The 13,254-nt window shown below is 34.1% G+C and overlaps 2 protein-coding genes across 4 annotated transcripts in view; one reads left to right on the plus strand and one right to left on the minus strand.

Annotated features, from left to right (window-relative positions):
- The window catches only part of LOC144967687 (uncharacterized), a 36,648-nt gene that overhangs the window by 12,007 nt on the left and 11,387 nt on the right, over window positions 1–13,254 (minus strand). Inside the window, exons 1-2 of one of the 3 annotated variants that reach the window (XM_078905224.1) lie at window positions 3,922–4,001; window positions 191–956 (exon numbers count right to left, since the gene is read on the minus strand). In XM_078905224.1, the coding sequence (XP_078761350.1) occupies window positions 191–941 (751 nt within the window). In that variant the 5' untranslated portion in view covers window positions 942–956; window positions 3,922–4,001. Of the gene's footprint in view, window positions 1–190; window positions 957–2,421; window positions 2,909–3,921; window positions 4,002–13,254 lie in introns of those variants that run through there. The other 2 variants (XM_078905222.1, XM_078905221.1) reach the window with 2 other exon arrangements.
- The window catches only part of LOC144967688 (large ribosomal subunit protein uL23m-like), a 117,330-nt gene continuing 109,257 nt past the window's right edge, over window positions 5,182–13,254 (plus strand). Inside the window, exons 1-2 of the mRNA XM_078905225.1 lie at window positions 5,182–5,233; window positions 11,940–12,089. Of these exons, the coding sequence (XP_078761351.1) occupies window positions 5,196–5,233; window positions 11,940–12,089 (188 nt within the window). The 5' untranslated portion in view covers window positions 5,182–5,195. The remainder of the gene's footprint in view (window positions 5,234–11,939; window positions 12,090–13,254) is intronic.

Consider the following 13,254-nt stretch of genomic DNA (forward strand, 5'->3'; position numbering starts at 1 on the left):
TGAGTTGAAGCTGAAAATATAATCAGTTTAACGAAAGAAAAATAGAAATTTTATACATTGGAACATGAAAACTGAACTAGAAACCCGCTTTTTGACAAAATGACGTAAAAGTGAAAGCAAACTAGGCTAAAATTAATGATTTAAACTTAACTTATTCTAAAACTTTATCGAAAGAAATAAGAACACTTACAACTATCCTTCTTTTGAAGTGAATTTCTGAATGGCTTCCGTATCGTATCAATCAGAGACTTCCGACTTATAGACCCTGACCTCTCCTTGTGGGAATGAGATTCTGCCTTGGATGACGGTTTGGACTGACGGTGATCGACTACTTCTGTGATGTCTATACTTTTGTCTTTATTCAAATGACCTTTGACCTGTATATTACTTTCACTAACAACAGCTCCCGACCTCTTTTTTGGTTTCCGTTTTTTAACAGGCGAGTCTTGCTCTTCACTATCTTTTTTTGCCATGCCAACCTTCTGATCTCTTTGAAAAGTACGGATAAGACTTTCTTTTGCCCGTTTAAAGTAACTTTTCTTTTTTCTATTTGTTGCCACATTGCTATCCTTCGTGTCTGTGTCCTCTCCTGTATCATTTGTGGAGGAGTCTGTCTCTACCCCGACCAACATGCCATTCTTCATTCTTTTTCTTTGTGTCTTTTTCCCAGCATCTTCTGGCTCTGCCCTCTTACTGTCAAAATCTATACTTTCACGGTAACGTGAAGGCATTGTTTTACATCTTGTAGGGGCACTGTCCCCTGCGGGGCAGACTGATTCTCTTTCTTTTGTTAGATCAGTTTTATTTCGCCTCTGTCTCGCAACTTTCACATCTCTGTCGATGCGTTTTTCCAACAATTCTTCCAGAATTTTGGCTGCGTCATTGTATACCTCTAGACCAGTTGGTCTACGAACTTTCTGGAAGTGGCCATTCTTAGACATTTTCTTGTGCACTTTCTGTGAATAAACAAAGTAAATTTGTAATATTTCATATTTGATAAAACAAGGTAGTCATAAAGTCTTCAGTCAATTGAGCTTTTCCATCTATGCTTCGTAGGGTAGGAAAGATGCTTATGGTAACTTGCTAACAAAAAAAGTTTGAAGGGATGAGATAGTGTACCGTATCAGTTGCAAATAAACCAGAATTGTTTGTAATAGACTGAGTCTCATTTTCAGTGCCGCAAGGAGTTGAGGTGAGGCACACGTCTAGAATTAAAGCTGCAATCATCATTGTTATATACTGTTCTTTTTGAGCAAACGTAAGACAGAAAAGGCATTCGTCCATAAGGTCAATGGAGACAGAGTTTATACAGGTCAATATAGTGTTAAGCAGACCAAATGACAGCAGCAATTGCAATTGCTTGCCACCCTTTGAGTAGGATGCTAACAGAGCCAGCTGGATGGAAAGGAAATTCAGAAAAAAATCTTGATTGCATCCAGGATTTATATATATCAGTCTCTTTGCTGTGAGGCGGATGCTCCATCAACTGACCTGTCAAGCAGATGTCAAATTATTAAAAGTGGTCTGCATAGATAACATTTAACTAAATCTATATGACAATATCAATAGAAATCTACAACCTGATCAGTAATCAACATTTCAGAACATTATCATTTTTATTATTTTCATCATTATTAATATAATTGTTTGCTTTAGTTTATTATTGATTTTACCTGTTTTGATTGGTTAGGCCTACTATATTTGTTAAATTGACAATTGCCTAAAAATAAACCTTAGAATATTGGATATTGTAAAAGTTATTATTGGTTTTGCTCATGACAAGAATATGTCATGAGACCAATAGAGACATAAACATTAATTTATATATGTTCAAATTTTGCGCTCTCTCTCTCCCTCTCTCTCTCTCTCTCATACACACACGCACACATACATTCTCCTCTCCCTCTCTCTTTCTGTAAAATTTGGACAGACTTCTACGTGAGAATAAAATATCCAAATACAGATTTATACATCATGCTTTTGATGGTATTTCTCATGTTTTAAAAAAAAATTACAATGAAAAAGTTTGTTACATTAGTTTTTAAAAATAAAAATTAAAAAACACATACATAAATTTGAAATTATTCTTAGTGAGCGAGTTGAAAAAATCATAGATAATCAAATAATAAACAGAATATTAGTATTAGCTTTATTAAAAATGATAAATTAAAAAAAATAATTAATAGTTAAACAGAAATTTAAAAATATTCATGTTGATAATTGGAAGCAACATTTTCATTAATGGGTGCAAATTTGAAAGCATTTTGTTCAAGAACAATACTAAGTTTTAAAACACATATAATATAAAGTCTATGATTTATAAGCATATATAAATAAGATGGTGTTGAGGACGTGGTAGATATTTGGTGTTGTTTGAACTCGGTGTCTTAGATTGGCACAGTCGTAATGCAGACGAATTACCTTCTCATTTACTTCCTCTGTTGAGTACTCCTTGGTTACCCGCAAAGGCATTTTGACTTTGAAACCTATCGAAAACTATCCGCAGTTGTAAATCCAACAGAAAAATAAGAATTCTTAGAATCACAACTTCAATACTGTCAAGCAAAAAGTATATTTCTCTAATTTCATGCAACTACAAAACAAAATTTATTCGATATGACATCGATCTAAATTGGGGTATTATGCTGCATGCAAATCTTTTATGGTAGCTGAGGTTGTTATCAACCTTGAAATAAGCCGGATCTGTTATCTGTTGTTGGAATTCACATATCACGTACGGTAGGCACTTTGATAAAATTTTCAAACTCAAAATATCTTGATTTGACTCAGTCAGGGGGATGGGACTTGAAAAAACATAAAATTTGATACTTTATTTGTTTCTCTACGACCTACGGTTCCAGAGTTATTAAAATTTTTCTACTGAAATTTTTTGTCAACTTTACAGAGAGAATCTGTGATCTCACTGCTGCCTCAAAACCAGCATCTCGCGGTGATCGGGAAATTTTGAGTTTTGCAGTCAACATGGCCCACTTATTGTTTTCAGTAATTTTGTTTCAATTAAAAAATAAATGGCAAGTGTTAGATATCATTTTAAAGGTCAGAAAATAAGCTTTATTTTCATATAAATCATTTTCATGTATGGAAAGTATGGAAAAAATTAATGATGAACGAAAATGGAAAAAAAATATGAGGTTTTTGTCCTATAAAGTGGGGTTGGTGGCGGGAAAAATAAAATAATGAGCGAGTATATCAATTTTTATGAAATTTGGCAGAGATATTCTTCAATTAATTGTCTATCGATGTATGAAGTATAATTAAAATGTATCCATAATTTACAAAGTTGTTATAATTCAAAAATTTATAAATTTTTATTACATAAGTTTTCTGAGAAATACAATCAGGAATTGAGAATGAAATACACCGTTAGAAAGCTTGTTTTGTGCCCTTTATAATGATACCAAAATTAGTCACATAGGTTCACAAATAACGCCATGGTGACCAACACAGTAAAGGGTCAAAAATAAAGTTCCAAAAAACGAGTTTCACCTTACAGTGAGCCTATCGGCGGCCACTGGACTGGAGTTATCAAAGTGCCTAGTTATTATATTACGTCATGAATCTTTGTTTTAATTCAAACCAGTAGCGAACTTTTCGTGTCACAGTCTCAGGAGTCATTCGGTTTGGAATCATGCCAATATAAAGGGCCATAAGAAAAATAAACTAGAGCAGCGATCTTCCCCTGTTCTCTCGTGTTGTGTTGTCACTTAACACCATGTCGAATTCGGACAGCACACAGTGATGGAATGTCGCTTGCCAGTTTCAAAACAAGCGATGACATAAATAGCTCTACGGATCTCTGTAGGTCAAGGTGGGTTTCAGTTTCGACGCAGATAAAGAAATTGGGCTACAGAATAAGGCAGTACTTTGTCGACCCATGTCAATCGATTTTTGTCAACATACCTATGGGAAACCCAGGTGACTGCTCCTATGAATCATTGTGTTTACTCGGATAATCGGGAAACACGGAAGGTACTTAAGAGTGACCTTATTTGACCCCACTCCGGAAACAACAAGACTCTCACGATTGAAATAAATGCCAAATATTTATATTTTAATATGCCAAAAGAGGTTTTTTTTTTTTGTTTTTTTTTTTGTTTTTTTTAACGGCTCTCATGAAAAACGGTGAGTACCATTATAATCCATTTACATTATTATATCAACCATCTTTCATTGAAGTACAATCTACAACATTAATGCCATTCCGATGAAAAGCAAGAATTTTAAAAATAAAAATAAAAATATGTATAGTGGATTATTAAAAGAATTAAAATATAGGCTAAGCGAAAATATAATTTATAATTAAAATAAAGATAGAAAGGAGAAAATGAAAGAAAAAGAAAATAAACAAACTCTTGATTGACTGTGACACTTATTTATGTGTTTGCTAGACATAAATACAATAATTTGAAACAGCGATATACACCCAAAATGGTCAAATTAACAATATTTGTTTACGATTATAATTTTTCAAGGCTGCCAAATGATACGTTACGTTGCGATATATAAATATAAAATGCCATATCCTAAATACTTGGCATCAAAAAATGTCAAACTGGCATTACAGTTTCGTTTTGTCCTTTTCTCCCTTCACTGATTCAAGAGCTCAAAAGGTCAAGCTAGTTTCAGGGTTGCCAGTTTGGCATTTTAAATGCCAGATTCAAAAAATCTGGCATTTTTGAAAACCGTTTGGCATTAGAAAAATCATTTGGCATTTGGCATTTTCATTTGGCATTTTCTTTTCTTGTATATTATACTTCAAATGACACCTTTTCTTAATTAAGTTTCATAAGAAACACGAAACAGTAAGTTTTCTTAATTGTCAATAATTATTTAAATGTTTACGTATTTACCTTTCATGTTAATGTATTTCTTTTTCATTCTTAAAATCCAACCGTTGTGTAGTGGTTTAGCACTCCACTTAGTAGTCAGTAGGTAAAAAATTACCCCAACGGGAAATTTAGTATAATTAAAAAAAAAAGAAAAAAAGAAAAGGAAACACACAAGCCACCAGGATATGATAGTAAATTGTCTATCAAAAGTGAGTAGTTTTCTTAGTGGGGGTGGGAGTCAACAGACTTTGGCATTTTTTTGAGTGTTTTGGCATTTTTTGAGTCTTTCCCTGGCATTTTGTTGAAAAATAATCTGGCAACCCTGGCTAGTTTCCAATTTCCAAGATGTCGTCCTCCATAACACTGAAAGGTCTACAGCTCTTGTAAGTTGTATTTACTTTAAAAAATTCTTTGGTTCCATTTTGAACTTGTTCAAGGTTTTAAAGTGACCGTTTTGTGCCAGATAAATCTCTTACATTCATCTATACTGGCACTGACCGGGATGCAGGTCCTGACACTGACCCATGAAACAACTCAATCTCAGATCGGCAGGGTAGAGTCAGAGTCGGGTAACTTCGCCGCGACCCTCCACCCCCAAGAAATAGTGCATAGCTAACATTTATCCTTTCACACCTCAAGTTGGAATAGCCCATGCCATATTCAAAAGACAAGTTATGAATGTAATTATTGCTTCAGTTTGCAGGAAACAAATAAAAAAAGTAGATGGTTATTCAGAGTCGAAAAAAAAAAAGCAAAGTAAATTTTAAAATAAAATAAATGTCTACAATGGGAATCGAACCCGGTACTTTCAAGGTTAGAGTCTGACAGCTCGTCCGCTGCACTACGGAGCCAGCTGACTGTTAATCACATTTAATGAGGTTTTTCTAAAACATTATTAATGCAACTTCTATTTTCTGGTTGTATATTTCTATTTTTTAAATTATTATTATTATTATTATTATTATTATTATTATTATTATTATTATTATTATTATTATTATTATTATTATTATTATATAAATTTATTAACAAAAACATCCTACAGATGTCACAATATAACTTTCGCCATGTCCAAATACAGAAACACAATATCGCTGATGAAATTGGGTGGGATGCGCATGCGTGACGGAGGTGTATAAAAACGATCTGTTAAGATACACCATCAGCGGAGGTGCATAAAAACACTACGTAAAAAAAAGGAACTGTGTTTTCAGTCCACCAGTGTATTCAGACCACTGGAAATAAAAATATTTAAAAAGGACCAATTATCGTCTATACTTGTTACCAATCGATAATGACAACATTGATACTGAGACTAGTGTAGGTTAGGCATCATCAGAAGTGGACAGGCATAAAATTTGTGACAATTTGACGGCTTAATAATATCATTTGCAGCGTTTTATTTACTCTCGAAAAGTCTTGATTGAGTGTTGTTCGAAATCGGGAGTCTGAAATAGACAAATTCTTACCATGGTTGCCAGATAGCCATTGGCCTGGCCAATTTGGCCAAAATTGGCCACACAGAGAGTAATGTTTCTATAATTAATTTAAAATTAACATTTATACCTATTTTTAATGTTTCGTAGTCTGTTAGAATTTTTAAGATTATCAAAACCGATGAGTTTTCCAAGGAGATCAGAGTTTTAGTATTGTTTGCCCAAATAAGTTTCTATTTGGTCACTTTTCACATCGATCACTGGCCTCTAGCACGCCTGTGTACTCCCTTGGCAAAAGATTCTTCATTTTTCAAGTTCAACACGTTGACGCCATAATTGGTGACTCAATAAGTTTGATCGACCTTTATTTTTTGTATAATTTATTTACTTTTATTCATTTTTAAGATTATTATTTTGATTTAGAACACAGTGAGACGTCAAAATTTATTGCCTTGTGTATTTCTTGTACGTAGAAATATGAATACGGAGAAAAACGAACAAACAAAACAAAACCCACCAAAAAAATTTTTTTAAGAAGAAAAAGAGAGAACAACTTTATAGTTATAGGGTGTTGAAAGTGTTTAATAAGGGAGCATCAGAGAGAGAAGGGGTGGGGTTGGGAGATATTAGAGAGAGAGAGAGAGGTTAAGGACTGCTTTGTAGCTACTTGTACTCGATTTTTATTTTTTATTTTGGTTCCTATCCTTATTTACAATGTTACAGCTTGGAACACTTTGTGTAGACAATATCTGCGTGAGCAGCAAGGAAGATGACTCTACATTCTTTTAAGGACTCTTTTGTTTTTAAAGGTTTGATGGCGCTTATAAAACATTGAGGTCATTTTAGGGCTATGTAGTAGAAAGGAAAAAATGGGATACCAGTCAAAAAAATTATAGTTTTACAAGACATGATAGACGATGAACATTAGACCAGCCCCACAATTCAAAGGACAAGGAATGATTTTGAAAGAAAAGGATATTGGAAGAAGACAAAGTCAAGACTGCCCGGGGGAGGGGGAGGCCTCGAAGCACAGCCGTACTCGAGGCCAGTGATCGGTGTGAAAAGTGACAAAATAGAATCTTACTTGGGCAAGCAATACTAAAACTCTGATCTCCTTGGAAAATTCTAAAGGACTAGGAAAAATTGAAAATAGATATAAATGTTAGTTTTAAATTAATTGTAGAAACATTTATCTCTGTGTGGCCAATGGCTATCTCGCAGTCACTGTAAGAATCTTGTCACTGTTTGATAAATCGGTTTCGAGAGTTGAGATCTATTTCAGGCACCGGTTTCGAACAACTTTCAATCAAGATTTTCCGAGAGTAAATAAAACACTGTAAATGATATATTATTAAGCCGTCGAATTGCTATAAATTTTATGCCTGTCAATTTCTGATGGTGCCTATAATAGGTTCAGTATCAAATTCATCACTATTGATTAAGGTAAGTATAGACGATAATTGGTCCTTTTTAAATATTTTATTTCCGGTGGACTGAATACACAGTTCCTAAAAAAAATCTTTAAAAGTTATAGCACATCAAAATGACATGTAGTAATCAAGATGTTCTGACATCTTTGATTTTTTTACTTTAACGGTGACCCTACACCTACACTACAGTTCCCCTGGGGGCCCCTCGTTTGTGCATTTGAATGTGAAGGCCCTGGATACAAAAAAAAATTTTTTAAATAAAAAATTGAGCTTTATATAGCGCAATATCCACTAAATGTGCTCAAACTCAAAGCGCTTTACAAGGGGTCCCTGGTCAACAGCAACATTTAACATGTAGGACGGGACATGACGCCTGTTAGGCGATATTACAATTTTTCGGACAAAGACAATGCTGTTAACGGCCAGGTACTCATTTTACACCTGAGTACGGTGAGAGAATGTGAGTAAAAACTCTTTTCCAAGGACTCAACTATGCGCCGAGCGCGGGGCTCGAACCCAGGACCTTCCGATCCGAAAGCGAGTGTCATACACACCCCAGTGTATTTTCACACAGCCTTCGTGAAATTATCTTTTCACTTTCCAAACTTGTCTTGATCCCAATGGTAGCCAATTTTAACTGAGCCACCGAGCGATAGATTTCACTGTTTCGTCTAAGCCAAAATTGACCTCATTTATTTTGTAGAACCTAAAAGTATGAAAAAGTTTAATGCGAAAGCCGGAAATACGTTATGAAGACACCTTCAAATCGAAAGTTATATGAGTGCTACAAGCACATCTCAATTGCCTCATGTTGTAAACAAACTGGTTGACCGTTTCTTCACAGATGTGGGTACCTAATTATAAGAAACAATTGTAAGTAGCCTAATTAATTCCCATGTAAATTAGTTTTCTGCCATTGTTTTGCTCAAGTGAGCTTGCTGTTTACCATTTATCTCGATTCTTTGGATTTTTCTGATACGATACAGAGAGTTTCAGTGAGGTTCAGTTTCAGTCTCAGTCAATTTTTATAGAGCTCATTTACAGGTCTACATACCACAAGACCACATAGTCGCAATGTCAATGTGGTCTTCACTTTGTGGCAATCCATATCCATTTTATTTTAATTTCAAGAGTTTATTATCATCAGAAAAATATTTAAGACATTATTTCAAAAGTATATACTTTCGGGTAAATTTACCATTACTTTCATGTAAATTCACTGCACATCACTATCATCGTACAATAATTATTCCAAAGACGATCTTTTGTGGGCAATAGTTGGTGTGAAATCTAAGTTAAGAAAAGAAATAATGAATATGTAAGTTGGTAAAATAACCAGAAATAAGTCGACTCGGGTATGGATGGGCAGCAGGCCATGATCTTGTGACTGGCATTGTAGTGTGTCCCCAGGAAGGCACTTTACATACATCATCACACTCAATTCTATTTCGAATAAATATCTGGCAATAGGCAGTATTGGATAATGTAGAGAGACTTGAGGACAAAATGTGTTTAAGAAATGGAAATTGTTCCTCATATTGTCTTGTACGTGTAGGGAGAAAAACTAAGTACAACATCTAGTATAGTTTCCTGCCGGTGACGGCGAATTTACCCAACAACAGTGGCAGTAAAAAAAAGGACTCTTGTGTATATAAAATACATCATAAATCTACATTAAAATTTCATGAAAATATAATTAATTGGCCAGGTAAACCTATTGTCAGTGTTTGGGTTGCCCAATTGGTGAATTAGCGGCTCACAGCAGGCCAGAAGGAGACATTGCAAAAAATGGCGAATTGACCGATTTTACCCTAGTAGTACTAGTACAGCAATCAGTAATCAGCTGATATTAAAAAGTAAATGAAATGTTTTCGTCTACCATCGTGTAATACTATTAGTAATTTAAGTTTAGACATTAGGACAGCAGCGCGGTTCCATACACCATCTTGCATCCTGGGTGGTACGAGACAAGCACCACATTATTTTGCAAATCACAACGAATCCGTTTTGGGGCCTTGTTTTTTTTTGTTCAAAACTTACCTTTGTATTACTACCTTACTTGAAAGTTTTATTGGTTGCAGTATAGTTTACTTGTTTAGACTTGATATTTATAAAAATGTTGCAGTTGGATCAGTAGTTGTATAGACTTATTTACAGGAATAGTAGTACTACTACACTTTTGTATGTTGTTGTATGTGTTTGTGTGTGTGTGTGTGTGTGTTTTCAGAAGCCTTGCAGTCTGAGTGTTGTGTCATTTTCTCTAAATAACAGTCATAAAATGGAACCTTGATTTTAATTTCCAAAGAAATGGTGTGGATGTTTCGGGTTTTATAAATTTACTGTTGTGACCACTTATAAAAATAATGATAATTGACAATCGAATGATATTGACACATTAAGGAAAGAAAAAGAAAATATAATAACAATAATAATAATAATATAGTAATAATAATCATAATAATGATAATAATAATCATAATAATCATAATCATAATAATCATAATAATAATAATAATAATAATAATAATAATAATAATAATATAGTAATAATAATAATAATAATAATAATAATAATAATAATATAGTAATAATAATAATAATTATAATAATAATAATAATAATAGTAATAATAATAATAATAATAATATAGTAATAATAATAATATAGTAATAATAATAATAATAATAATATAGTAATAATAATAATAATAATAATAATAATAATAATAATAATAACAAAAAGAGGATCATGAATATAATATAGATATAAATAAACTTTATTCATAAAAAAAATAATTTAGAAAAATTAAATGATTAAAATTAAAATATAATTTTAAAAAAAATTAAAATGAATGGAAGTAATAAAGAAATAATATTTTTTTAAAAGCTATCCCCATTTAGGTGTAGACCCAGTTCAGAGTCAAACATTTTAATCACTATGCCAAGGATTCACTTGACTTGTGGAGATATTTAATCATTTCTATTTATTCAACATTTGAATGCCACTTTTATTTCTGTTATTTTAAATATCAGTTGCATATTGGCAGAAAAAAAAAGCAAGACATACAGGTGTTTTCGTTTTAATTAAGTGACTCTATTTTTACCAAAATACTGGAGTGATATCCATTGTTATATGAGAGCGATATCTATGAGTAGTCACTTTGAAAGACGAATGATAATTGAAAGGATGGCATTTTTAAGATAAAAAAACAAAATAACAATGTTATCTACGGTAGCATTGCAGTTTAAGTGTTTTGTCATCTGCAGTAATACTGTAGTCTGTGCAGTGTTACTTCAGTTTCAGTATTGTGTTATTTGCGATAAAAACATGAGAGTGGACTTTTGGCACCGACAAATAGACTACACAAGCACCCATTTTGGCCTTTGCCTTCAACAAGAGGGCAACGAGGAGTTACGGAAATACAATTAATACTTTTATAAATTATTCTGTCACCAATCTACATTTTTTTAAAGAGAAGAAAAGGAAAAATAGAGTGCTATTCTATTTTTGTTTAAAACATGTTATTTGAATGAAAAGAAAAAAGAAATTATAGGTCACAAAATTGTGAGATTGGGTGTGGGGTTGGTGGAATCAGTTTAATATCAGAAATTTGTTGCTTTTCATTTAATCCCCCTTTTTATAATAATATAATTATTAGAGAGAGAGAGAGAAAGTGAATGAGAGAGAGAGAGAGAGAAAATAAGTAGGAGTGAAATATCTGTTCAATGTTATAGTTATCATTTAACATTATAACAAGTGTAACTAAATGACAAATTGCCATATTTCTGGACAATAAAGATTTGAATGTACTTTGGCACTCAGCTCATAGCCGCTATTCTTCATTTGTTTCAGGATAATTTGTCGCAACATGGAGATATGAGCAGTAGAGAGGGGGTGGGGGGGGGGGGGGGGGGGGGGGGGGGGGGGGGGGGGGGGGGGGGGGGGGGGGAGTGGGCAATCACCCCTTTTTAATTCCCAAACTAATGCTCTCTCATATATTTTAACCCTGCCATTTTAAATGATAATATGTAATAATAATGATAATGACAATAATAATAATAATGATAAGGATGATGATGATGATAATTTTAATAATGATAATAATAATAAGAAGAAGAATGAATGATGAATTGTATTGATGATGATGATAGTAATTGATAATGTCTCAAGTTTTGAACTGATTCTGGCCGATGTTATTCAATCTGTGTCGTATTTTATTTCAGACCATTATGGCGAAGACGGATCCCAAAGTATCCAGTTTACTGGAAGGGTGATCCACAGCTACGGGTGTTCTTGCCACATTTCTGGATGAAAATAGTCAAACCCCAGAATGAGGTTCCATCCAACCACGTTCACTTTGAGGTTCACCCACAGTAAGTTTTTGTTTTATCATCATAGTACTTAATTCTTTTATTTTGTGCAACGTAATTAAAGACGAAATCTTGAAAGCTTCAAAATGAAACTATACAAGACCTGTATGTTTTGATAACAAAATGATATGATAATGGATGGCATTTATAACACGCTGGTCATATTCGACCCCTCGAGGGGGCGGGGACATCGACTCCTCGAAACTGTGGGAGAGGTTGGCAGGCTTTTCCACCAGCAAGAGGAGACACTGGGTGGCAGCCAATCAGCTTCGGGCGAGAACCTGCTGAGCAGTACGCTCACTACATCAGTGGGGGTTTTCCACCTGTCCAACATGTACCCGTTGTGGTAACCAGCCCGAAATCGCAGAGCATCTGGTTGAACGGTGCGTTGTGACAAAGCTTCTGGACGGGTTTGTGACGGTGCACGAGTGCAGTACAAAATTTGCATCTTGAGTTGATCGTCATAACATAGTAGTGTGAGCACCATTAGAAGCTGCTGCTGATTGGGTCAATCGTCATAACATAGTAGTGTGAGCACCATTAGAAGCTGCTGCCAATCCCCACAGCCAGCAGGCTCCAGATGCTGACATGCACGATTAGAGGGTGAAAAGAAATGTTTTTAGTGTTTCTTTGAGTCGTTTATAGTCTGTCGTATCTCTTAACTCCTGCGATGAATTATTCCAGAGTATTGATTCTTGGTGTTGCCACTTTTACAAAAGGGATAGTATCTTTAAAATTATTTTTTTTAATTCCCTGATTAAAATATAGGATTCACATATGTCCTTTTATATTTACTTGGAGGCATATCCAATTTCACATTTTTGCAAAAATATTTACGATCCCGAGATTAGGTAGCTTCTGAGTACTCTCTATGCGGCAATATGGTCTTGTGGTATGACACTCGTTTTCAGATCAGAAGGTCCTGGGTTTGAGCCTCGCATGTTAAATGTCGGAGAGAAAGATAAAGTGAGTAAATGTGACTCATATATAAGGGAACAACACAAAACAAATGGCGTTTCAGCCTTTGGCCTTCTTTGGGTGAGCATGAAAATGTTGCGGTTGGCCAGGGACCCCTTGTCAAGGGCTTTGAGAACGATTAGTGGATATTGCGCGATATAAAAGCTCAATTTTTAAATATATATTTAGTTTCTTAGGACTCTTAGTCTTA

Source organism: Berghia stephanieae, chromosome 3 (assembly GCF_034508935.2).
Source record: "Berghia stephanieae isolate SIO BIC M18660-M18661 chromosome 3, UCSD_Bste_1.3, whole genome shotgun sequence".
Taxonomy (NCBI): domain Eukaryota; kingdom Metazoa; phylum Mollusca; class Gastropoda; order Nudibranchia; family Aeolidiidae; genus Berghia; species Berghia stephanieae.